Source organism: Orbicella franksi, chromosome 5 (assembly GCF_964199315.1).
Source record: "Orbicella franksi chromosome 5, jaOrbFran1.1, whole genome shotgun sequence".
Lineage (NCBI taxonomy): Eukaryota > Metazoa > Cnidaria > Anthozoa > Scleractinia > Merulinidae > Orbicella > Orbicella franksi.
In genome coordinates this window covers 28,286,968-28,313,131 of record NC_138149.1, presented here as the reverse complement: position 1 = coordinate 28,313,131, position 26,164 = coordinate 28,286,968, and the positions used below count along the sequence as shown (strand labels likewise).

Sequence of the window (26,164 nt, the reverse complement as noted above, 5' to 3'; positions counted from 1 at the left end):
CCACCTGGTTTGACCATGTAGAGGAAGATTTTCTTACAAAAAAAATCAGTTCAAAAAGTTCTACCCACAGTGAAAACCACTTTCCCTCCTGAAGATGTTAATGAAACTCCTGAATGCCCCATACAAATTTATTTAGAGTTCAAAGGCCACTGTGCAACTTGACTGATCATGATAGAGTTATGAATTAACAAAAGCCCTCAGTTGTTAACTAATGGAAGATAAAAGCAATTTCTAAGCGAGTAAATGTTTATTTATTCAATTTCATACACACTACAATGCATTTTATTATTTTTTTTCTCTACTAAATGAAGTAGTTTAGAGAGTTTAGCTTTTAAGCTCCTTCCTCATCCTCGTCCTCAGACTCTGTCTCTAAATAAGTAAATAAAAATAACGTTAGATTTATTTATTACCACAAGTTTAAAAAGTTAAGAATCTGCTTATTACTTTACATTCAGCAGTTTTTTCTTGTCACTACCTTCAGAGATATAAGCTTACCTGTTTGGTTTTGTTTGCTGCATAAACTGTTTTAATATTGAGTAAATTGGCACAACGTGAAAGTAGTCCAAAATTCTCATTTACAAGTTAATTCTTGCAAGTCATTTTGATGACAAATTTCCATTTCATAAGTCTAGGCAACTTTTTTCGTAGTTTTAATGCAGGCCTCCATTTGAGTTCTAAACTATTAATAACCTGCATCTTGTCCTTTGATCAAACACTTATTTTACAATTACTGCAGAAATTCTTGTGCATTCATTGGCTAATTTTCATTATCAATAACCGGGCAGACACATAAATTTACAATTTTTGTTGTAAAAAACAGATTGACATCTGTTCAGTTTTTCATGCCGCTGTCCTGTTATTGACAATGAATTTTGTCATAACATTGGCTATTGCCTCGTGGATCCACAGCTATTTTGACAATGTTATGACAGAATCATGATCAATAACAGGACAGACGCATGAAAAACAGACCTCAATTTGTTAAATATGTATGTCTCTTGATACGTTGTTGTAATATCAATACACATGAAACATCAACATACCTTCCTCTGCATTCTGTAGCCACTCAACCATCTTCTTCATCTGCTCAAGAAAAACGTTTTTTCCTTTCGAGGAATGGCCTCCTTTGTACCACTTAATGATCGTGTCTTCACTCAGAACATCAGCTGAAGGTGACAAAATTAAAATGATTCACATTCAAATCATTATTAATTCCTGCACATAAGGCATAATTTTTTCTTAATAGGAGCTCTAAGAATTTGGTTGCTATTCTGTAACCAGTAATATTTGCACTCCTTCTTTCCCTGCTTTGAAGTGCATTGTTACAGTAGGGACATTAGAAGTTAGCATAAACCACACAAAATGTATGAGTCCTTGGTGTAAAGCCCTGTCCAAATGGGAAATGTTCAGTGACCAAAAAGGATCACACATTGTTTGGTGTCCAACCATTTTCATGTTGGACACCTTGTTTGATAGTGTTTGATAAAATTTGAATGATGACAAACATTTGATCAAACACTGTAAAACATTTTGTTCATTCAAACACGTTTGATACCGTTTGACCACTCAGTACAAAACAGTGTTTGATCGTGTTTGGTCGCAAAACATTTCCTGATCGGACAGGGCTTCAATCATGTACACCTGCACAACAAGGCACATTCTTGTTACTTCCCCAGGGAAGAAATACTAAATAGTCCACCACATGTCACTGTCCTCAGAATTGTTTTACAATCCCCCCCCCTCCAGAAATAAGTACATGCAGAGATAGGTACTGCAAGTTCAGTAACCTGAACAGCTTTTTCTGGTTTTCATGAACAGTAATCAAATCTACATGTATTCACATCACACTGTGCTGCCTCCCCCCCCCCCCACCCCCCTTCCCCCCACAATTGCCTTCCATCTTGAGCGAACTAGAGCATGATTGTCGTAAGGGACTCTGTCACTGCAGCCAATGAACCTGGCTGCACTACATGGAAAAGTTGCGACAAGTCTTCATGCAAAACCATTCATATGAAAATGTATTCTGCCTACAAGTTCAGTTTCATGCCGATTGAACTCATTTTCCTATGAAAGGTTTTGCACTACAACTCTTTTTGAAACAGAGGCACAAGGTAACTAATTTTGGTTCTTTTATTTTTACTTTCTGTGTTATACCTGCAAACTAGCTCACAAAAGCTAAGTGTATATACACAATAAACTTGACTTACTTACTTTACTTACTTACTCGGAAATGGCCCATTGGCAATTCTTGGGCCAGTCAAAAACATGACTGTATGTTACATATTCTAACAGAATATATAACATACAGTCATGTTTTTTTTTTTTCTTACTTACTTTTGTACAACAGCATGACCATCTTCTGAAACACTTTTGTGAAGTTCATGTTGTCATAACAGTACTCCTGGAAAAAAAAGACCATATCAAAATTAAAAAAGGTTTCAAAATATCAAAATTGTTTTTAAATCATTTTTAAAATCCACATACAGTTGAATCTCCCATAAGCGCTTACGGGAAGTGGTCACTTACGAGAGCTTAGACAATATTGGGTCAAAATTGTGCCTCATTAGCATATTGTGACAGCAGAGACTTACCCCACGTTTTGAACATTTCATTCACATAAAAAGTCGATTTGAAGAAAAAAATCCAGTTTCCGTTTGAAATACTTCCGTCTCTTGTGCTATCCAACAATACAATCATGTTACAACACCTTAATATCCAATTTCTGCCCTATTATCTGTGAAGTTGTCGCTTATGGCAGGTTAAATACAAAAGAAAATTTCAAACTTTTAGCTCTAAAAGTGGTCGTGGTCGCTTACAAGAGGTGGTCGTTTACAAGAGGTTCCAAATATAATGATTTGATTTGGAAACTTTTGGTATTTTGGAAAACTGGTTACAAAGGAGGGGTGGTCACTTACATGAGGTGGTCACTTTACAAGAGGTGGTCGCAACCGGAGGTTTGAGTGTATAGAATGATCAAGTGTCACAAAATGAAATTTATCATTACTTCATGGGTGAATGTTATAAGTAGGTGGTTATAATAATCACCCTGTTGTTGAACCAAAGTTACCTTTCCAGCTTGATGTATGTTACTAAGCTTGACATACCGGTACTTAACTTTTAAGTCAGTAAAATGCGTCAAGCAAGAGCTGTAAAATCTAGTTGAACAACTTACAGTTGATGAATGACTTCTTGTGCTCTTACAAACTGTATGACATTCATGCATGAATATGTCCCTATAATGGTAAATTATGCATACTATACTGTAATAAGTTGTTCTCTTTAGTTAATACACAGCAGATGTACCCTGCTGTATTATATATTATATTTATTAAAATATTGTACCTGAACTTTGACCAAAAGGTTGATTTCAGATTTTGCTTGAGAGGTAAATGCTGCCAATAGGGGAGCGTAAACCTATAAGGACAACAGAAACCATCAACTGTGATGCACAGTAACATCAAGAGAAAGTTACACAATGTATACCACTGTATCACTAAATTAACAATACTAGGCCATATTCGTATTCTCTGTATTGTACTGGAACTAGCTTGCAACTGAGGCTAATGCAGGGAGTCATTGCAAATGCAAATGACATTACTGGTAATTGCTTTTCAATGATATTCCCAGGATGAGCCTCCATTCCAAGTTAGTTCTAGTCCAATTCCTAGAATATGAATGCGGCCTATTATGAAGTGTAGAATGATCTACCTTGAGATGACGAAGAGCTTGATCAGCCACAAGCTCCTCTTTCTTGTTCCACTCCACAGCTCGCATTAAGCCTTTCCACACCTGAAACGAGTGAAGATTCATCATTGCTTGGCTGTACTCATTTGTTATGTCACATTGCAGTACATGTGCATGTATGGTTACGGCATTAGACCAGTTGAAAAATTTCATTAAAAAATTTATGTCTCGTAATTAAATGTATGATGTTAAGTAAGTTTCAACTCCAGTAAAAATGGCCTTTGGATGTTAATTGTTAGACTAAGTCTGTCAGACCCGTTTTTTCCTATCTTGACTGCAGTAATCAAGAACATTTTTATTAATAATTAACTAACATCACAATTTGTTAATTCCTGGCCAAAAGTTCCTGTGGCACTTATCAAAATCCCAACAGGTGACGATTATAACTCTGAAGTATGAAGTCATAAATCATTTCTTCCTCCCCTCTAGTGTATATTGTTGGTCAGGAATGTTTTGGATTTTGTTGGATGGAAAAACATCAACACTGTTTTGGGCTGGAGCAGGGAAGGCGAAGACAAACACCATTATTTTGCTGGCACAACAGTAATCAGAAGTGTTCCAAGACTTCTAGCAAAAGTTGTATGTCATACCAAATACACCACATCATCTTCAGGAAGTTCAGATTTTTTCATTTCTTCCTTGCAAGTGGATATCATCTGTGAGAGAAATCAAAGACAATCATACATTGCGTGTAATTCACCAGCAGAACATCGAAATCAACCTGTATTTTACATGCAATTAATCGTAATAATATTATAAATTAGTATCACCCAAGTAGTGGACTAATGCAAATCCTGCATTTTAATTGCCTACGCTACTAGAGGACTATTAGCAATAGTCCTCGAGTAGTGAAATTGGCGCAATTGAGTGTGACACTTTCTTTCGGTTTATTCCCAAATAAATATTTCTTCAACTTGCATTTGCTAACTTTTTTATTGCCTTTTCTGTCCGACTAGTTGGGTGATACTAAAACAATTAGACCCTTAGCCCTTAAGGGCCACAGGTCAATAGCCCATTCGGCTTCGCCTCATGGGCTATTGACCCGTAGCCCTTAAGGGCTATGGGTCTAATTGTTAATTAGCGCTCAGCACAAAACGTTCATTTGACTCTCTTAACAAACTTGAAAGACAGTACCGGTAGTTCAATATTGAATATTTGTGGATTTCTGCACAGGGCTCCATTACTGGCATGAAATTTTGTGGGTTCAACCTCAGATGTCTTCCTAACAGGGAATGAATACAGCATGCAAAGAGGGATATTTGATAACTTAGTCCCAGCCTGATTTGTATCTGATTAGTTACACTTTCTAAAAGTCCTTTCCAAAAATTCTTCCTTGGCCCCGAAGATTACCCTCTTGCTTCACTTGAGAGATAAATAAGTCATACATTGCTTGCACTCACAACTTGTCGCTCAAAGATTACCCTCTTGCTTTGCTTGAGAGATAAATAAGTCATACACTGCACATGCTCACGACTTCGTCGCTCAAAGATTACCCTCTTGCTTTGCACAAGAGATAAATAAGTCATATGTTGCTCGCGCTCGCTCCTTCGTTGCCTGAAGATTACTCTCTCGCTTCACTCGAGAGATAAATAAGTCAAGGATTTAGAAAAGGTCGAATTGTGCAAGTCAACTCTCCCAGATTATGTGGGAGTCTCACAAATTCAGACTGAACCTTCCAGTCTCCCATCTAGGTTGCCAAATTTTCCAGATACAAGGAAAGTGATTGATTGGTAGTACATTTTTTTGGCATTTTTGGGGGAAGAGCTATTTGATGCAATTTTGTGGTTGAAGCTGCAGAGCTAATTTTAACAAAAATATCTACATGTAGGTTGTGAAGATAAAACTAGCAATGTCACAGGTTTCAGGTTAAGAAAGCACTTACATCTTTGACAGGCGTCTCATTGTCCAGCATCTCCTTCAACTGTTGTTGGAAAGCTCTTCGAGTGCCCATGGCCTGTTGGGCTTTCTGAAAACCAAACGGTGAAAGAGTAGTCGTGAAAGGGACTGCTCGTGACTCTTTGATTTGAAAACAGGAGTCAAGTGCTGATTGAGTATGTCACCCCCTAGGGCAGATACAGGATTCTAGAGAAGGGGATTCAAGATATGGACCACTGAAGATGGTCCCTATAGGGGGTCTGCGGACCTCCTCCCCCAGAAAATTTTTAAAATTGAGGTCCTTGGAAATGGGAGTTCCAGATATCTGAGGCCACGTCAGCATGTAGTAATGTCTCATTTTTTTTTAATTTACTGATCTGCGCCAGCACCCTATTTTACATGAAGTAATATTTCATTCTGTTATCGGGGTAGTCTTTCAAAAACCATTGACCCTTTACACAAACGGCACCTAAATTTGAATAACAAACCTTATACATCCTAAGCCTCACATTCATATAAAAAATCCTTTGTCTGGAAACATCAGTATGAGGCTAAGGATGTACAAAGTCTTGTTATCTACTTATGCAGAGGGTCTATGGGTCTCACAAAATATTCATTGAATTTCACAGGTCTCGCATTCTCATCTTTTTAGCAGTTATGTGTGTCTCACAGTCTCGATTTTTTGGCAAGGCTAACCTGAAAATTTTCTTGAAGTACCCATTTGTTTGTTTGTTTATATAAATGACTTCTGAACGTCCTAGAACCTGAATGTCTAAAGCTCGCATTTAAAACACTTTGAAGTCTCGGTCTTGTAATTGAAGAAGTCAAAATGTGTCAGGCTTGCAAAGAAAAACACTATTTTTGCCTTCTTGCAAAGTCCTGCATTTACCATTCACACCCCTTCTCATATTTAACTATTTACTACTTTTTCTACTCAGTGTGACAGATGAACAATGAAATCACATGTATCACTACCTTGTTTCTCACTCTTTTGTTTACTTGCAGACTTAATTCTTACCTGAAATGCCACAAGTTTTTCCAATCCATGAGCATTGAAATGTTTCTCAAACATTTCCTGAGTTTGTTTGTTGGGAGGAAAGAATTCCTTTGCAACAAAAAATACAAAGTTAATTAAATATCAATTCAGTTGCCATGGTTATACCAAATAAATATGCATTGCACATACTCAACAGGGCTTATAACATTACTAACAAGGTCTCACCTAAAATCCATAAACCCAAGTTAATCCATGAATGCAAGTTATATAATGCGCAGTAAGGTGTATTGGAGATTGGACAAAAGCATATATTAACAAATTATTGTTTTGTAATACTTAGTTCTTGAAAAGTAATGGACTGTTAAATCCTGCAAATGTTCAATGAATTTTATGATGGTTATCAATGTTGAAGACAGTTTACAGCAAATACAAATTTATTGAATTTTCTCCCAGTGTTTATTAATAATTTATGATAATTATCATTTCATGCATTTTTTCTTCATTTTCATTGGCTAAGAGCTCATCACATGACCTGCAAAAACTGCCAACAAACAAAGATCTCCTCATGGGTAATACTGTCTAAATGTGTTTTGCTGCAAATAATATTCTGCTCATGTAAACTTGTAACCACGCCCTACTTTGAACAATGTAGATCGCTTCCCTTAGCTGTCGGAGATCGACTTACATGTACATGTACATTCAAAACTTTGTGATCAAAGGAGAAAACACTTACTGATCTTAGTTACAGCAAAACATCATGATTGGTCAGTGTCTCGCAGAACACTTATTTGCATATTATTAAACCTTTGGCTTGGGCAAACGTAAACTTACCAATAGTTTGTTCTCTAACTCTGCTTTCCTCAAAGAAGAGCTCAGACTGGCAAAATCCTTTTCCTTGACCCAAGACTGGAAGACTTTGGTCAGAAATTGCAAAGCAAGGCCTGTATAACAGGGAATACGACTAGTGAACATTCAAGAAGCTGAGAGAGGAATGTTGAACTTAATTTAATCATTAAGAGACATTTTAAAAACAGAATTACAACATATCGACCGAGGTAGAACTGCACTGCTTTAATATTAATAAATTAATTGTTAAGTAGCAGATTGGCACTCTTCAAGTGACCAATTGATGTAAAAAACCTACATCCTCACCTTCTTTGACAAGGTTCTCATTAAAGAGGCTAGTCAATGCCATGGGTGGACCCATGCCTACAAAGAAAAATAATCCAAACTATTGAAACCTTACTTTTTTTTAAACAACAACAAAACACTGGTAGTGACTGGATAAAATTAGGTTGTCATCACATTCTTTGAACATTCTATTAACTGTCTGCTAAAAACTTTCACCCTCTTAAAGAGGCTACATTGTCAGTCAAATTAAAAAAGAACATTCAAACTCCTAATAAAATCAGTTTGCAACATAATTATTGAAAAATAAACAGCACCACATGAAAACAAGTTACTCTGTCAGTGGCTTTCATCAAAACGGCCTCAAACAAGAGTTATTTTACATCCATGGGCATGTTTATAACACAAAATGGCACTACATGTAAGAGTCAATGTGGGATACCAGCGTCTGTAGGGGTTAACCCTTACAATTACTGAGAACTAACCACTGTCGAGTCAGGGATATTTGGGCTAACCTGGCTGCTATTTAGGCTAACTGGAGTGTTATTTAGACTAGGCTAGTGCCATTTCATCCTTTTGCCATTTTGTGTTTTAAACACAACTGTTTTACATGACCTGTTCACAGAATTCAATGTAAGAGTTCATAAGTGACCTTCTAAGACCACATATATGTAAAAGGAACACTTTAAAATATTAATGTCCTGAGATATACATGAAACTCACCATTTGCCAGAATGATGCCCGTGACAATGGCAAGCTTGTTTCTTTGATCATCAGTGAAACCCTTGAGGAACAGTAAGATCTAGACAGAAAAGAGAAAAAAACTCAACACCAGGGGTTTCGATAACATTTTCATCAGGAGGGAAACTGGTTTTCACAGGCAGGTAAAGTTTTTTAAACTGATTGAACTTCCTTTTACAAAAAAAGTTACTCTAGATGGCCAGTCAAACCAGGAGGACAAAATGATCCTCACAGCTGGTCAACTTGTCCGGCACCCAGCCCTTAATGAAAACTCCTGCAACACATGCACAAGATTATTTTAATTAACATATTAAAGAGTTCTACTTTGCTCCTACTGAACATGATTGGCACGTTTACCCTAATTGTTTAAAAGACGTTGTAGTGTCCTGTCCACCAATTACAGAGCTCAAAAAAAATCATCAAAACACAAAATTGCCCTGCAAATACTCCAACCAAGGCCACCCAAGCAAATTCAAGGCAAGTTGACCAGTGACATGTTAGAATACTAAAAATGACCTCAGATTTATTGCAAAACTATTGTTGACGTCCAAAGTTTTTATTCATTAAATTTGTACAAAACATTGTAAATTACAGTTGAACCTGATCCACTAACAGCCACCTATGAGCTCTACAACGGCCACATCTTTTGGTCTGGCCACCAGACAGTCCATACATTCAATCAGATTATTTTAACCTCTCTAAAACGGCCACCTCTCCACAAAGGCAACAGCTACTAAAATGTGTCCCAAAGTTCCGCCAAAATCACCTCAACAAGGACCAGTCAATCAGCAACTGATGAATGGTGTATACAAAATCTGATTTTGTATTGTAAAAGGTCACCGAACTTAATCCACAATATGCATCATTGGTCTCTAATTAGTAATTCAGTTTTATCGATATATTTTTATAGTGTTACTGTTTATATGCTAAAATAAACATTTTTATATAATATATAAACGTAAGTGGTATACCGAGTGGTAGCAAATTTATAAAAACAATATCCCCACATGTACATCTGAGGATATCATTTTTATCCACACACATGAGGATATCATTTTTAGTAACATTTTTGTCCATTTAACTGCACTTAAGTTTGCTAGAGTATGATCGAAACATCATTGTCACATAACAACTCAGTTAAATGACCTTCCCCTTCCCCTCCATGAGTTCTTGTAGCACAGTTGATAGAGTGCTCACCCAGTGTTCGGGAGGTCATGGGTTTGATTCCTGTTGGGGACCTTTCATATTTCAACTTTGGATCTTCTTTGCAAGTCTTCATCAATCTTCGGACAATGTTCAGAAATGTTTGTCTGGCCTTCAGAAAAATTTTGGAGAATCTTCAGAAATCTCTGGACACTTGCAGACATGAAATTTCTCTTCTCATGTTGAAAATTTTTTCACTCGTTTGCTGCACTCACTCATGCAACATTTTTTCACACTCGAAGAGAAATTTTGTATCTCCACGCAGCCATGTAATATCCCCAATTTAGTACACAAACTGTTAAATGAAAGCTAACCTTTTTGATCTCATCTTCAAAAGCTTTCTGCAGGTATCTGTATCTTGCAATAACTTGGTTGATCACCTGTGAGATCAGAAAACACTTATGAATAAAGGGAAACACACAAAAAGGGATGCATTGCGCAGAACAAACACACAACCAAAACTGAGAATAAACATGCACTGGAGCTTGTCAACTGAGGCATTTTGTGTAGCTAAAACTCAGCTGCAATACATGTATTTACTGAAATTTAGGCAAGCCACCTTTGCAATGTTCTACGTTCAAGCCTGTAAATTAAAGCAACAGGAAAAAATCCTCAAGATGGTTTTGAAGTGAAAAACAACATCACTTAGTAGAAGCTCTTACTTAAGACTAGTTTTCACTAGAGACAGAGTCAGAGTACGAATCATAGTCGGAGTTGTTAGAGAGCTTATGACCTGGGGAAAATAGAAAATTGGAGTCACAAGCGGAGTCATAAGTGTAATGGAATCTGAGTCGGAAGAATCTGAACATTTCCATTTCTTCTGATTCCAATTATGACTCCATCGCTTATGATCCAGAACTAGATTGCCAGATAGAGTTGGAAGCAAAGTAAAGCAGAAGAACCAACCAATCACAAGGTCCAGAATGAAGCATTGTGATTGGTATATTCTTCTGTTTCTGCTTCGATCCAACTCCAACAATCTAGTTTTCAATAGATCGTAAGCAACAGAGTCATAAGAATCGTTGCTCTGCTTCCAATTCAGTTGGTTTGATTTTCACTAGATTGTACTGCTCAGTCTACACTTCTGACCATGACTCCGACTAGTGAGAAATAGCCTTAAAATTTGTCAGACGAAGAAGTACCTGCACATAATTCTTGAGATCTTCATCATTGGCTTCAAAAACACACACAGATGTTTTCCAAGTGGATTTTTCACCTTCTTCAAGTATACTACCACCAGGGGCTATGGAGAGCAAAAAAAAAGAAAAAAAAGAATTAAAAACAAATAACCCTGCCATGTGTGCTCCAATTAGCTGAAAATTATTTCATACAAGAGGAGGTTAAATGGGTTTCATTAACGTTTTTGGCAGGGTGGAAACAGTGGTTCATGGCCAGGCAAAACTATTTGAACTGAACTGCTTTAAAAGAAAAAAATTTTCCCCTAAATGAATATGGTCAAACCAGGAAGGCAAAACTGTCCCAGTCAATTTGTCCAATGCCCAACACTTAATACAACCCCTGCCTGATGACCTGGAATCTGGGTTGAGTGGTCTGGGTTCTAACACCCCAGGCAAAGGAAAATGCATTGGATATGCTCTTGGACAAGACACTTCCCATGGCCCTGCTGTCATTATGGGTATCAAAGAACTTAAATGCTGGGGGAGACGTTGGATTAGACCACATGTAGTTAGTGTCCGCATGTCCAAGCAGAAGTTACTTCATGCTACTGTCAGAACCTGGGATGAGCTTTGGAAGTATGGCCCAACACAAATTTCACCCTTCTAACAGACAATGCATATCTCAAAAAGTCTTACTTCATACAGTATTTGTATCTGCACATTTCCAGATAGTCTGATCTTTTATGCTGCTTATAACCCACTCACAGATATATAACACCTTAAACCCTTTCAAATTTTATAAAATTGGCATAATACATATACCTAAAACACCTCCAGCAAACAGTATATCAAAGAGATACTCTCCATAAAGCCGATAATTCAGCTTACTCCCAGACGAAACCAAAAACTTCAACACCTTAAAGAGAGAAAAAACAAACAAACTTTAACTTAATCCCAAACTTATGATCACATTTTTGTTGTAACTAAGTTGTACAAGAGTTTGCAATTTGAATGTTTAGATTCCAAGAAGAAATTTGATGTCTCCCCAAAAAAGCATAAATTATCAAAGTTGTCACTCCCCATAAGGTAGCATGAACCTAGCTTTACAGATGCTGGTGTTTAACTAAATTTGCCGACTGCAAACTATATACATATACAGACTGCAGACTTTTTAACTAATATGCATTCCCTTTTCCACTACCAGGAGTCAACTGTAAACAGGCTAACATGAGCTCTATTCAGGCCAAATGTTTAGGATGAACAAAAAAAAATTGTTACCCTTGGTTGATGTGTGACACTTAAATGGATATAAAAATTCAAAAGAAAAGAAAAATTGAAAACTGACAAGGTAAAAAATGTCAGTGTTATCTTGTCATCAAGCTAGCCTGAGTGATATGTCTGCAAATGTCATATATACACCATACACTCACTGACAGATACTTTTCATAGACATATAAGCCATAGCCATAGCAATTTTTCTTGGACAATTCTGTCCAAGGGGGAAAGACACAATGAGGTTAACCCTATGTAAAGCACCAACCCGTGAGACAAGGCCACACCATATAACACCAGGAACTCTGTGCCCTACTCCTTGCGATAAGTGTGTGGGTTCTTTAACATCCCCTGCTAATCACGTAACACTGAAGATGCAGGAGATGAGGCCTACCATATATGTTGATCACAACTTACTTGGTCTAAATCATTGTTAGCGATTTCCTGCAATCCCTGTATTATAGCATCTCGAAAGGCAAGAGGGTCTTGCTTTTCTTTTTCGTCTGTTGAGGAATTTGAAATTCAATTTTCATTCACTTACTAATACACAGTTTGAATTTTGAAATTTTTGTGATGGTAATCATGTTTACATTAATTTTTTTAGGCTGGCAGACTAATGAACTGGTCACCAGCTTCACCTGGGGTCAATCCCAGGGTTGACTAGGGGAAAGTCTGTAAGGTGGAACAAATATCAGAAAAGTATTTCCATGGGTATACTTTTACTACTTAGCTGGGAGGCGGCGTGGCCAAGAGGTTTAGGGTGCTGGATTTGAAATCTGGAGGTCCCTGGTTCAAATCCTTCGTCCTACCGCTATCTGGATTTGTTCTCGGTAGCCCCGAGTTCAACTCCTCGGCCGCGTTGTGTAAATAGCCAACTGGTCAGCCTCCCACCAGTTGGGATTCTTAATAGTTTATGTTATATTTGAAATATTTGTTTATTTATTTACAGTGTCCCCAATTAGCACATTACAACAGTCTGTTAGCACAATACATCGACACTTAAATAAAGTGATTATTATTATTATTATTATATTATTATTATTGTGGGTAGGGGAATGAATCTCACCAAAATACAAAGTCATCCTGGTTGTCATTTCATTCAACTACATGTAATGAGAATTGCATGAATTCCTCCTCTATAAATCTTGTCAACAAAGTCTTGATCTTCTCCTACCCCCGGGCAAAGATTCCATGCAATGCCCCTGTATCCCTGAGCTCAACTCCAGAGGGAAGTCTATGACAAATTTAAGCTTAGCAAACGATTCTATAATTTTTTTTTTTTTAAAAAAACTAAAGCTGCGACATGTCGAAGTGCTTAGCTAGGGCGTTAAAATCACACTTTCAGTTTCCACATATAATATTCATCAGTACAGATCAACTAGCTACCATGGAAATCCAAAGATTTATTTCACATTTCTACATGACATCACGTCCGGAGTTAAATGTGAAGAACAGCAGCTATGAAACTGACATGCAATGCACGCGAAATGCATGGCATGATGTTGTCAGCGTAAATTATTTCCAAACATGAGCTCGCACGGTGAGCATTTAATAAATCAAGGAAGTGACGAATCAATGACTACCAAAAGTATTACCTCTTTTGCGGGTTCTGATCCGCTGGCCACTGAGAGTAGGTTTGGGTTGCTTTTGACTCATAAAACGACTGGCTGAAAGCAGGATTAAACGAACAAGCTTTTAACAAGTCATCCATGCACGTACGATTTCAATTAAGACTTTAATTTGGAGCATAAGTGTACTTAAATTTACGGTAGCTTTACTGAAATACTAAGTTCTGGCAATCAAATTTTCCCCAAGTATTGAGTTATTCGTTAGGCCTACTGTGATAACTGCTGTTATGACCAGGACAACTGAATAATTATTTAAAATTTAGCAAGCGTGTTGTTCCACGTTTTCAAGAACACTGTGTACATGAAGTTTCATACGGAGTTCGCTGATGGCAGAAAATAAACAACGCCAAGTTAAAAATCAATAGAACGTTCACCTCCACACCCAGTATAAATTTTCGGAGCAGTGTTTTCAGCCAAAATTAAGCGTAATGTGAAAACATTGACACAGCAGTGATAACAGATCACAAAAGCTAAGGAAATGTACGCAAAGAAGATGTGAAAACATGTTACCCCGTTACGATCGATCGCCAAGCTCTGTTCCGAAAAACAATTTTAATACGAATCCTGTGAAACTACGATAGATCATTAAAACAAGACGTGATCCGCTAAGAGACATTCATTGCATTTAAATCACGAAACTCAGCTATTTGAGGGCTCTTTCAATGAACGCACGTACGATTTTGCGAGAATTGTTCTAGCTTTGAAACAATAAATGGCCCAAAGTTAAGGATTATTTCTTTAAGATTGCCATACGGCTCTCAGAAAATATCACAAAGATATCTACAAAAAGATGTAATGAGTGATCTTACCTGGAAACCTATTAAAATATTGGCAAGAAGTAAAAGTTATCGATGGATGCAGACGACACTACACTCACATCCGCTGTAAAATATATGACACCGACAGCGAGCACGAGGGGACGACGAACAATAATGTCAGGGATCTGGGCTTGAATTTGCAACCACGCCTCATCCGCCACATCCCGCCGGACGCAGGCCGGGCGCATATCACATACCATGACTCGACTCCTGCCCCACGGAATCACTCGCGAGAAAATAGCCACAGGGCGCCACAGGTACGGTACGTGCAGACTGGAATTTTTATTTTTGTTTTGTTTGCGTTAACACCTTTCTTCACTTATTACCCAACTCTAGCTCCAGTAGTAAGACTTCATCTTAATTCTTGCAAAACTCAGCCTGGCCCGGCGCGTGCCTCGAAAAAAAAAAAATAGAAGAGAGAGAGGGTTTTCTTGTTTTGACCTTGGACACGCGGAGCTCTTTTCAGCAGATCCCATTAAAGAAATGTCCTCCTGATACCGAACTTCACAACTAATCGGAATCAAACTTAAGTCGAAGTCCTAGTCTAATGTAAAACATTTTCCGTTTTTCTATCGAGTTAATTAAAAGGTGATTTTTATCCAATCAGTGCACGTATTTTCTTTGGGGTATTTTTCTTAACGGAAATATTGAATCAGCTCATAAGCCAATGCAATGCAATGGCAATGCAGTCCACAGTCGAGGTCTGTCCTCTCGGTTGCAAAGCGCTTTTTGACTTCGTCTTTGGTCTGAAAGTATGATTCTATTCCTGTCAAATAATTACGAACCCTCCTGATTTGACTCTCTCTTTTAATTTTAATGGTTGGCTTTTCTTTGTACAAAATGAAAGAAAAGAAATAAAGGATTGGTGAAAGATAAGTAAAATGATAAAACGTTTACAAAAACTATTTCTGCAAGCATCAAACTTTCAGTTGAGTTTAGGGTTCTTCTTAAAAAAAACCTTTTTGAAAACTTAGCCAAGGATATTCGCGAAGTGCAAAAATGCAAAGAAGAAGAAGGAAAAATGAAAGAAAGAAAGAAAAATGCCCAGAACATCAGATTATCGCCCAGTCTCCGAAAGTTCATCCCGCGCGGTCCATGCGTGAGGTCACTCTTCACTCTCCAGCCACATCACGTGTCCAGACTTTGCATCGTAAACATGGCGGGTTCTGTGGAAGCCAGATTTGACGCTGCAGTGAATGTGGTGCGATCAATGCCAAAGAAAGGTATCAATTAGTCTTTTCACACCAAGTTGTTTAAGAAGGAGAGGTGTTTCGTTTTTCTTTCGGTGGTTTTCTTCGTAACATGTGTGTTTTCTGTTGAAATTCTAAGGAGCCTACCAACCTTCGTACGACACGATGTTAAAGGTATGTCGAGACGGCAGTCATTTACTTATTGTAGGATTTAGCAGTTAATTTACAAGGCTTATTGTCCAGTAATTTCTATCGATGAGTGAAGAATTTGTCAGTGTTTTTATTCTAGACTACGTCATATACTTAGTGGTTCGAATAAACAAATAACTGTGTTTTCTTTGCAATTATCTTCTATTTCTTAATTTCAGCAACAGAAGCTTATCACCTGATAAATTTTGGTATTCATCTTAAGTTTCATTGCTTTTGTGTCATATCAACAAAACCTCACCTATTATTTCGTTATTTGTTTACCATTTTATCACGTATCCGCCTATTTCAAGACCTTGATTCGAATTGTGATACATGTGCACGCTAAAAATTGCGAAAAGTTATTCATTTAACTAATCTCATGATGGCTTGAATTTAGGAGTAAATAAGGCTTGACTTTTGTAGTGAATGGGTAGCTGATGTATAAAGGTCCAAGTTTAAACCTTTTCCAGACAATCTCAAGTTGGTTTGGCAGAAAATCCATTAGGCTGTAATGCCCAAAGGGTACTTCTTTTCTTTATGGTCGATGTGTATGGGCCCATTTGGAGTGACAATGTCTGTTGAAATGTTTATACATATGTATGGGTTATTGACCAAGTGTGAGGTCAAGATGGCTGGATATTGGCCAAGTTCTTTTTTTGTGTGTTTATGGACCGAGACGGAGTCGAGGTCCATAAACCCGCAAAAAAAGAACGAGGCCAATATCCAGCCATCTTGACCGAACAAGCTTGGTCAGTAAAGGATTTATTATATGGCTTTCAGAGAAATTTTTCTTGCGGGACACAGCAGGTAGTCCCAAGTGGGCAAGATAGCTCCATCTTGCCCGCTCACAGAGCAAGCCATATAACAAATCATGTTATTAAACTAGTGTGATGTCCTTATTGGAGAAATATTGGTTGAGTTCTTTTTTTTTTCACAACTGGCCAAAAAAAAAAACATTTAGACCATTATTCTCCAATACAGACAAAACAAGCTATTTGAATTATAAATTATTTATTATAAATTGTGGCCTGTTTAATCTGCTGATAAACTGATGCAACTCCATGATCTATTCTTGATAAACGCGCATCTGAAAGCAGCGTTTATTTACATTATTTTCTAATGTTGCTTTTGTGAACATTTAACTGAAATTGCCTTCCAAACATGAAGGTTAATAGATTTCTACATGACAAAAACTGTTTACTTTTTTCAGTGAATTGAAAAAGCAATTTGCCAAAATTAATTTATGAGTGGTCCATCCTCTAAGGGAACCAATGAGGAAATTTTCTTTTTTCTTTGTGGACCAGTTCCTCCTTATATAATAAATGCCTACTAGATGATTGCACAGCACAATTTACTTCCAGGTTCTGACTGTTTTGAATATTTCCTTTTTTCTTCAAAAAGTGCAAAGTACAGTCAAATCTCTCCACAACGGCCACCTTGGGGACAGAGGAAAGTGGCCACAATAGAGAGAGGCTGTTAGTGGAGGTTCAACTTTTCTCAAGGAAAAAAAATCATTTTAAATGTTTTTTTTTTTTTTCAATTTCATTTTCAGTTTTATGCATTTTACAAGCAAGCAAAGGAGGGTGAATGTTCCGAATCAGAGCCTGGGTTTTGGGATGTAGTGAGAAAAGCAAAATGGTAATTATTGTAAATACACTTACAGTGCGACTAATTGAACTGGGTCACCTAGAAGAAAACTAACCAATCAAAACAGAAACTGAGAACGATGGACTGGTAACTTCTCATGACGGCAAGTAACAGTCTGTTTGATGTGAAAACATTATTATATTGACTTCTCTGCGTTATATACACGCTTAGAGATTCAGATCTTGATGACGAATTATCATGATAATTGTAACTCTCGCTCAAAAGATTTCGCTTGAAAACTCATTTTGTGACAACTAAACTGAAACCATTGAAAAGTGTACAAAATTTAAGTTACATGTAGAAACTAGGCAATCAACAAATGGCAAAGTTTCTTGAGTCTGAGGTTTGCAGCAACTCACACTTTGATGGGTTTCTAATTTTGTTAGCATCTGTTGTTTGTATTCTTAAATGTTACTGGTTTATTTGAGAAAAAGATTGCTCTCCTTTGTTCTCAAATAATGTTCTGATCGATTGGTTAACTCTTTTCCAAGTGACCCAGTTCAAGTAGTTGTGCTATAAAAGTCATGCCAGTTTAAGTAAATGGGCAACTCTCTTTGCACATTCTGTTGATCTTCTAGGAGAGAGACATTTGAGACTAGATCTGGAAAAACTCTGTACTTTCTGATGAATTAGCTCTGTAGCATACTCCATGTACATGTAGAAACTCACTGGTTTTTGTTTTGCTCTGAAATCTCCTGCACAAGAACAAACAATCAGAGAAGAAAGTAGTGTACATGTAGACATTTACTTAAGAGTCAAGAACCGTCAGTGACATTTATTATTCTAGTGTATGAAGTGAGGAAATCTTTGCAATGACATTGTTTAAATTGTGTTTTATTAGACAAGTGCTAGTGACTGTTGCTGTGAACTGCTAGCACATTGTAGTTTGTGAGAACTTTTGCAGTAAACTCTGCAACTTTGATCTGAAGTTTGCATTTTGATTGACAACTTTATAATCAAAGTGACCAGTTTGCAGCACACCTTTGTAATTTCAAATAAACTGCAGAAACTGTTGGAAAATGTTGTGTCCAGCCACACTGTTATTAAAAATGAAAGTATTGTATTGCAAAGATCACTTTCACTTTCTACTCTGACCATCTGCAGTTCATGTGATCTTTCTTTCACACATAAGCCTGGTTCATTGTTCTCATATGCCGCCAACATACCTGGGACATAGCTGCCGGCATGGCCTGGGACACTGTATGGTATATGTGAACATTTATTGCGGTATCATAATCTGTTCCAGGCATTGACTGCTGGCTTACCTGCGAAGTTGAGCTGAATTCAACTTCGCAGGCAAGCCGGCGTTTGTTGGCAATGAAACATTTTATGTGAACATCATCTGGACCATCTGTGGATACAACGTATGACGTAACAACTCGATTTTTTCCCACAATTCCATACTTTACAGATGGAATGGTTGAAATTTGCGCCAATTTGATTTGCACTTTATGCCAATTTGAGTAAGTTGGTGATCCATCACAGATGTGCCAGGACGCACTGAAATAGATCGCCGAATGTTGTCACTTGCATCGGCAATTACGTTGCAGGTAGGTCGGCAGCATTTGAGAACTAGGCTATACAGGTACCATTTGTTATGTGTGGAATTATGAGGCTACTAGTGGAAGGCATATTTCAAACTACCCGTAATTCATTAACTTATGTTTTAAATTGCTTCTTCACATAACAGGAAGGCTTGGCATGGGCTGGGTCAAATGTCAAAGCAAGATGCTATGGAGTCTTACGTCTCTGAATTAAAACAGGTCAGCATACATCGAATAGAACTGCTTCAAGGAAGCATTACCTACTGTAGAATGATAATAGGGTCATTGTCCAGACTCTACTCTCAGTAGCTCCATACTGCTCTATGAGGTTAAGATCTTTGTCAAAGACTCATTAACATGAAGAGAAAGCCAGACACAAAATGTGGATCTCCAAAAATTAAATGTGCACACTTTTTTTAGCCATTAAGGCTGGACTAAGTTGACTGAAGTGATGAAGAGGCAGCGAGAGAGTGATAATCTGGGTGTCATTGACAGACCACAAGTGGTTTTGAAAAATATTTTTATTGGTGATTTTCAAGGTTTCTTACCACATACTGTCCCCACATGATAGTCATCAATAATTGATCAGAAACTGTAGTTGTTCAGTTTTTGTGAAAACCATTTTATTAGAAGTTCATTTTTTTGTAACACATGAAGTTTTGTCAGAGAAGGTAGTGAGAGTGACTGTCTAGAGAAGTCAATCCCATGCCTCGTTAGTTTGACAGTTTTGACTGGTATAAATTACAGTATATTTGTAATAATTATTGGTCACATTTTGTGTATTGGTTGCTACCTTCAGTACATGTCTCTGTGTTCATTTTTAGGTAATGCAAAACTTGCCAGATGGCGATGAAGCAGCAGAGTTTAGTGAAGTGCTCAAGGCATTTTATACTTTAGTCTACGAAGGTCAAGATGAGCAACCTCCTGCAATTCTTAAAATGTTTGAGAACGAGAAAAAAGTTCCAGAAAAGCTCAAGGTCAATAAAGAAATCAAATCAAAAGGACATCACGCAGCACATGACGAGAATGTGCCAAATGGATACAGTGATGAATGTGATGTGAATGGTACTTGCGAGGAGTTCCCAGTTAAGGTCAATGGATTTCCACATAGAGATAGCATGGACATGAGAGCAGGATTTCCACATAGGGATAGTTTGGCACTCAGACACGGAAAGCAGTATGATTTAAATGGCCTACAGTTTTCAAATGCAGTAAATCCAGTTCTTATTATATCCCCGGATGAACTAAAGGAGGAACGTGATGGTGAATTGAAGGAGGATGAAGATGACAATGATAGTGGAATTCAGAATGGATTGTCTGAAGGTACATGCACTACTGTTGCTACCTTAGATGAAACTCATGCACTTACAAAACAAATTGGTGATCTCATGTCTTATAAAAGTAACAGAAACTTTTGGGGCATAGAACACAGGGCATGGTGGGGGGAATCGGGGGTTTCATTAGCATTTCAAGGGCAACTGGTTCCCACAGGAGGACAAAACCTTTTGAACTGAACTTCTCTAGATGGTCAAACCAGGTGGCCAAAATCATCCTCACAACCAGCCAATTTGCCCAGTGCCAGCTTTTGATGAAACAGCTGGGAGTAATGGTGCTTTAGAATGAAAGTTCCTTTCAATCCTTGCAGGGAGAAAGATAGTTCTGACTCCTACTAGGGGTTTAGGGTAGTTGAAACTCCTTTATTATCTTACAGATTACCTGATAATTAATGTGCTAGTTAAGAATGACCTCCTACTGCTCTCAGAAAACCTTAAGGGATCTGATTTATTTATCTCATTTCAGTTCCACCTTTGACGCCAAGTAATGGTGATTTACTGAGACCCAAAGGAAAAAGTGGAGTCATTTTGACTAGTGATGAGAGTGAAGAAGATGAATTTTGTGACTCCTTAGACCCTGAACATCTGAAAGAGTTGCAGAATGGAAATCATAAGGCAGAAGAAGAAGAGGAAGAGGAAGATGAAGAGCTCAATCTTGATGACAAACTTCAAACAGTCAATTCAACAAGGAGCAGCAATTCTACTAGCTCACCAGAACATGCCACAAACTCGACATTGTCAGAATCTGAAAATTCTGATTTAGAAAGCAATTTAAAAAGCTCACAGCTTTTGACAAGCACACCGTATGCCAAACATGTAACGTTTGCTGTTGAAGGCAGTGACTCTAGTACACTCACCATGGTTAATTCAGACTTGTCGGAGGTTGAACCCTTGGTCAATGAGGAGTGCTTTTCTGAAGTCACTTCTGTTCTTGAGAATGAGCAAGACAGTCAAGGTGAAGCCAATGTACATGTAGTTGTGACTGAGTATGAATCATTTATACCTTTTGATGAAGCCCCGAAAAAGCCAGCAGGAATCCTCAAGTCACACCATGTGGTAAGAGAATGTGGAGGGGGTGATGCAAACCAACAGCCATCTGGGCGGAGTCATACAAGTCGTGCACGGCAGTCACATGGAACTAAGAGCAGAGAAGGTAACAGCAGTAATTTGATTCAAATATTCTGTCTTCTGTCGTTTTGACCAGCATTGCTGGAATAGTTTGGCTTCAAGCAGCATTAAATTCCTGGTAGTCCGTATTTGTTTATACACTGGGGTGGAGAGATGTTCTGTGGGGGCATTAATTTTGCCCAAGAACAGAACATGATCATCTCAGCTAGGGTTCACACTCGCGCTGCTCAATTCAGAGTCTACCATACTAACCATCAGACCACTACATCACCAACAATTTCTGGACAACATCACCAACAGTAACTATACATTTAAAGCAGCAGCTGCCATGATAACAATGGACCTTTTCACTGATGTAACGTAATATCAGCAGTTTTTTCGTATTTTTCAAATAAACAAATCACTTCCATAGTTCAGTTTATCATGCTGTATTTAGTAAATCCATGAAGTGTTATAAGATTCCATGCAAACTAAAACATATGGGACCCTAAACTTACAAAGAAATGTATGCCAGGGTGCAAGCGTTGTCGCCAAGTTAGGGGTCTCATGTTTTTTTTATGAGTTTGCAACACATTGTAATGAAACTTCTCGTATTTGCTCAATTCAACCCAAAAAATTGAGTAGAGCAGTTGAGTTTTTGTTTGAATGAAAAAATCGTAAAAGCACAGCATCAGTAAAAAGGTCCATTAAACATTTTTGAACCCCTACAGTCAAGTGCTAAAGATTCCTCTCAATTCTTCGTCTCCCACTGCCAGAAAGAACTATTAGTAAAATTAATGCTCATCAGCTGTTCATTTACCAGGTTCCAGTGCTGTGACTGGAGTGAGCCGCCCTCCAAGAGGACACAGACGGAGAAGTGATAGTGACAGTGAAGATGAACTAACAAGTGATCACACGAGTGGACCAGATTACGATTCGGCAGGCGACAGGGATGAAATCAATGAAAGGATTGTAAAGGCTCTTGAGCGACTACACCAGGACATGAAAAGTGTAATAAGCCGTCTTAGCACGATGGAGGAAGCAGTGTTGTCACGGCAGGTAGGTTGTACTGATCTAATGGCTGTTATTGCAGTTACAGTGTATCAGCAGCTTGACACACAAACAAGGCGGAAGGGTTAATTCTGCAGTGTATTGACCCTTTTGCCTCGTTTGCATGCCTTTTAAAACAAAAGAATATTTGACCACAGACTTAACTGCAATAACCGCTACTGATTACCCATAGAAGTCCAAAATTTTCTGAACATTCTTTCAAAGAAAAGTACATGGCATTCATTTTTTAGTGCAGAGTGCACTATTGGGATGGTTTAGGGGGCTGCTGTTCGCTAAGACACTAGGGCACTAATGCCATAAGGTGTAAACTTTAATGTTTGTTTAATTAATTAATTTCAATTAATCAATTAACCTTGCGGGAAGGGGGGCTGGGTGCAGTAGGTACCCGAGTGCACTACGCAAAACGCGTCATCTTTACGTTGCCTTTTTTTGTTAACATGGCAAAATATATATATATGGTTTTGCACCTTGTGGTGCCATTCTCTCAAGAACAGAAGCAATTTGCTCCAAACGCATGCGCAGATTAGTTAGCATCAAAGCCGACTATATGTTAGGTGAAAGATACATTTCATAACATATAAGACACATGCATTATAGCATTGCTAGTGTGATAAACACTATTCTCGAGTTCAGATACACACGTTTTTTTTTTTAAATTTTTTGTAATGAGTGATATCACACTCTTGTTTTTGCTGGGGATAGCAGTTATATTTCATAGGAATTTGTGAAAATGAATTTCAAAGTTCAGAGAAACTGTGCAAACACAGGTAAAATTTTATCACCAGTTTCATGTCACTAGTACTTTCAAGCGTTTCATATGAACTTCAAAATTTGTTTTCGACATTTGGTGTTGTTAGAAATGATTTCTTTTGAGGAGATATTTAAAACAGTCACACAGAAGTTTGCAACATGATGCAAATAATCTTGGTAGAAAGTTTTAGTCCACTTGTTGCTCAAACCTCTGGTGGATTCGTTCTTAATCTTTTCTTTCTCTACTAATTAGGATGCAGCTTCTAGATCTGACCAGCCATGGTGGAAAGATTATGTTCCATCAAAACCTTTGGTGTTTCTCATCCTTTGGCCTTTCATTGTCAACATTGTCTTTTACTACTTCAGAAGTAGAAGGGTGAGTTTGTGACCAAAAAAAGTGCAAATCAATCAATCAATCAATCAATCAAACATGTGAACCAATGAAACGGAAAATGAGTATGACAGACAAAAGCCAAATATCAATGAACTAGTGACAAAAAAAAAAAATAACATCATCACTGTATACATGTATGATTAAAAAAGAACATTAGGAAAAAAGACCTCATGTCTTTCCTGTACAACGACAATAATTGTTGTAACCTCTGTAATATTCTTAAAGACTACCTATAATATGCCTACTGTTTTCATGTACTACTTATACATACATTTTTGCTGATTGATTGTATATACACTTCTTTTACTTATTTAATTGTAAATAATTTTAACTTTTTTTGGTTGTGTCCCCAATTAGTAGTTGATACTAAATACATTGACACTTCAATGAAGCTGTTATTATTATTGTATTATTTTTACCTTTTTCAGGAACAAACAAAGTGAACATCGTTAAATAAGGAGATCTTTATGAGGATGAACTAAAATGGTCAATCTATTTGCCTTATTTCCGACAGAAATCACAGCCAAGATAATGAGGACAAACTGTACCAGATGATAAGTCAGTACCATATTGTATGTGATGCCGTGGCTTGCATGGTCGGTCAGTAGGGTCTCTTCAACAGGAGCAGTTTTTAATTACACATGACAAGTGGCTGTGAAACTGTGAAAGATGCCCTGGTTACAGGCGATGCAAGGATTGAACACAAAAATACATGGTACAGTCGAACCTCGATTATCCGGACCTCGATTATCCGGACTATTCGATTATCCGGACTTTTTTCTCTGGTCCCAATTTTTTCATGAATATTAATTAGTTGTGATCTTGAAAACTCAACGTCGCAAAAAGCCCAATAATCCTTTCAAAAGACTGTTGAAACAGCATATTATCCTGAGCGCTTTTCAAAATTCGCAAGTGCGACGAGACAAAGAAATATTCTGATGCGTTCAGCTGAAATCTGATTGGCTCAACATTTTAGACCTTTGTAAATACCTGAACTGAAAGTTTTTACTTGTAAATACATACAGGCTGTGTAGATTTCACAATTAAAATGATGTTTTCTTTGCTGTATACCTTTTGTTTACATTTCCATCTCATTAATATTCATGCTTTCGATTATCCGGACTCTCGATTATCCAGACTATTTACCGAGGTCCTGACGAGTCCGGATAATCGAGGTTCGACTGTACTTTACCAAGGTTCAACCAGGTGGTGACACCACCATCTCTGGATTAAATTTTAGTTGGTTGACATTTCAAGGGTTAGGTTACAATTCATTGGATTTAAAAAGTTAGTTCAAGTTGCATTATTAAAAATGCAACGGCTACATGTATACTATAATTCCAATTACATGGCACATTAGGAATGAGAAGGGCCTGTTAGAAATGGAAGGGGTCCAGAAACAGGTTAATAGATTGAAGTAATTACTTTTTAAAAGTTCAAAAGCTCAGGTTTCGACAGAGCATCTCAATAATGGGAACCTAACTTACCTTTAGAGTGTTGTGTACACCAGGCACTTCATGGGAAGTTATGGTTAGAGAGAACATGCTTCATAAACTTCACATCCAAATGCTTGCTTGGCGTATTTTGTTGATCTTGTCTAGTCTTCTTGATGTTCAATTCAAACATGCTCAATCTTGTTGACACCATACTTGTTAATTATTGTGAAAAATGATTACAGTCGTTTTTATATGTAGTCAATTAATTTTCAGTGGGGTTGTTCTATTTCTATTTTAGTAAATATTATTGTAACACAATTATTCCCAAAACGAGATGGGTACAATTTACCGGAGGTAAAAAAATTGTACTCACATTCACATTAAGAGAAGTAACTAGTGCTTTTCATTGAAGGTAAACATTTCAATTGCAGTCTTTTTCAGACTCTTGTCTGGCGCATAATGGAAGCAAGTAACACTTTTCATTCATAAAACTGACACTCCAAAATTAATTTTGTACGCTTTGTTTATTAATAATAGATATATTTACTGTATCTAACTTAAATTAAAATGGAAATCTTCCATGAATCTTAGGTGGAAGCAGTGTACCTGACTGCTATATACAGACATTATTTTATAATTATATTTATGGATAAATATCTCCCAGGGCTGTATGGGTCAGTGCACATTTTAGGGACAAATGATCCCTTCTATGAACTTTTATGATTTCACTAAATGCAGACTCGTTCTTTATCATTGCACATGCAACAATATACATACTATACATGCACTGCCATCAACAATTATATTATATCATGTCAAGTGTGTTACAAACAGCGACAATATTACTTACCAACTGTATATTTTTTTCATAAGGCGTAATTACATTTTCAGTGTTTTGGTAGGGTTAAGCTACAGTTAACAGGAGGTGGAAACTCTGTTAGACACTGTTTGAGATGTACCATGTAGTGACAAAGACCA

The 26,164-nt window shown here is 37.4% G+C and overlaps 2 protein-coding genes across 2 annotated transcripts; one reads left to right on the top strand and one right to left on the bottom strand.

Moving 5' to 3' along the window:
* Positions 1-228: 228 nt before the first annotated feature.
* Positions 229-14,898, bottom strand: LOC145487683 (eIF5-mimic protein 1-like). The gene is made up of 17 exons (XM_081466502.1): positions 14,516-14,898; positions 13,674-13,745; positions 12,496-12,581; positions 11,629-11,722; positions 10,831-10,931; positions 10,003-10,068; positions 8,468-8,546; positions 7,769-7,825; positions 7,448-7,557; positions 6,638-6,724; positions 5,627-5,710; positions 4,335-4,400; positions 3,709-3,789; positions 3,343-3,414; positions 2,335-2,401; positions 1,044-1,166; positions 229-369 (listed from the first exon to the last, which is right to left on the bottom strand). Exons 2-17 carry the CDS (start codon positions 13,732-13,734, stop codon positions 332-334), a joined length of 1,272 nt encoding a protein of 423 aa, XP_081322628.1. The 5' UTR covers positions 13,735-13,745; positions 14,516-14,898; the 3' UTR covers positions 229-331.
* Positions 14,899-15,649: 751 nt separating this feature from the next.
* On the top strand, positions 15,650-24,463 carry LOC145487680 (uncharacterized). The gene is made up of 9 exons (XM_081466495.1): positions 15,650-15,747; positions 15,854-15,888; positions 17,456-17,541; positions 19,241-19,313; positions 19,919-20,417; positions 20,895-21,581; positions 22,359-22,594; positions 23,610-23,732; positions 24,265-24,463. Exons 1-9 carry the CDS (start codon positions 15,681-15,683, stop codon positions 24,280-24,282), a joined length of 1,824 nt encoding a protein of 607 aa, XP_081322621.1. The 5' UTR covers positions 15,650-15,680; the 3' UTR covers positions 24,283-24,463.
* Positions 24,464-26,164: the final 1,701 nt, after the last annotated feature.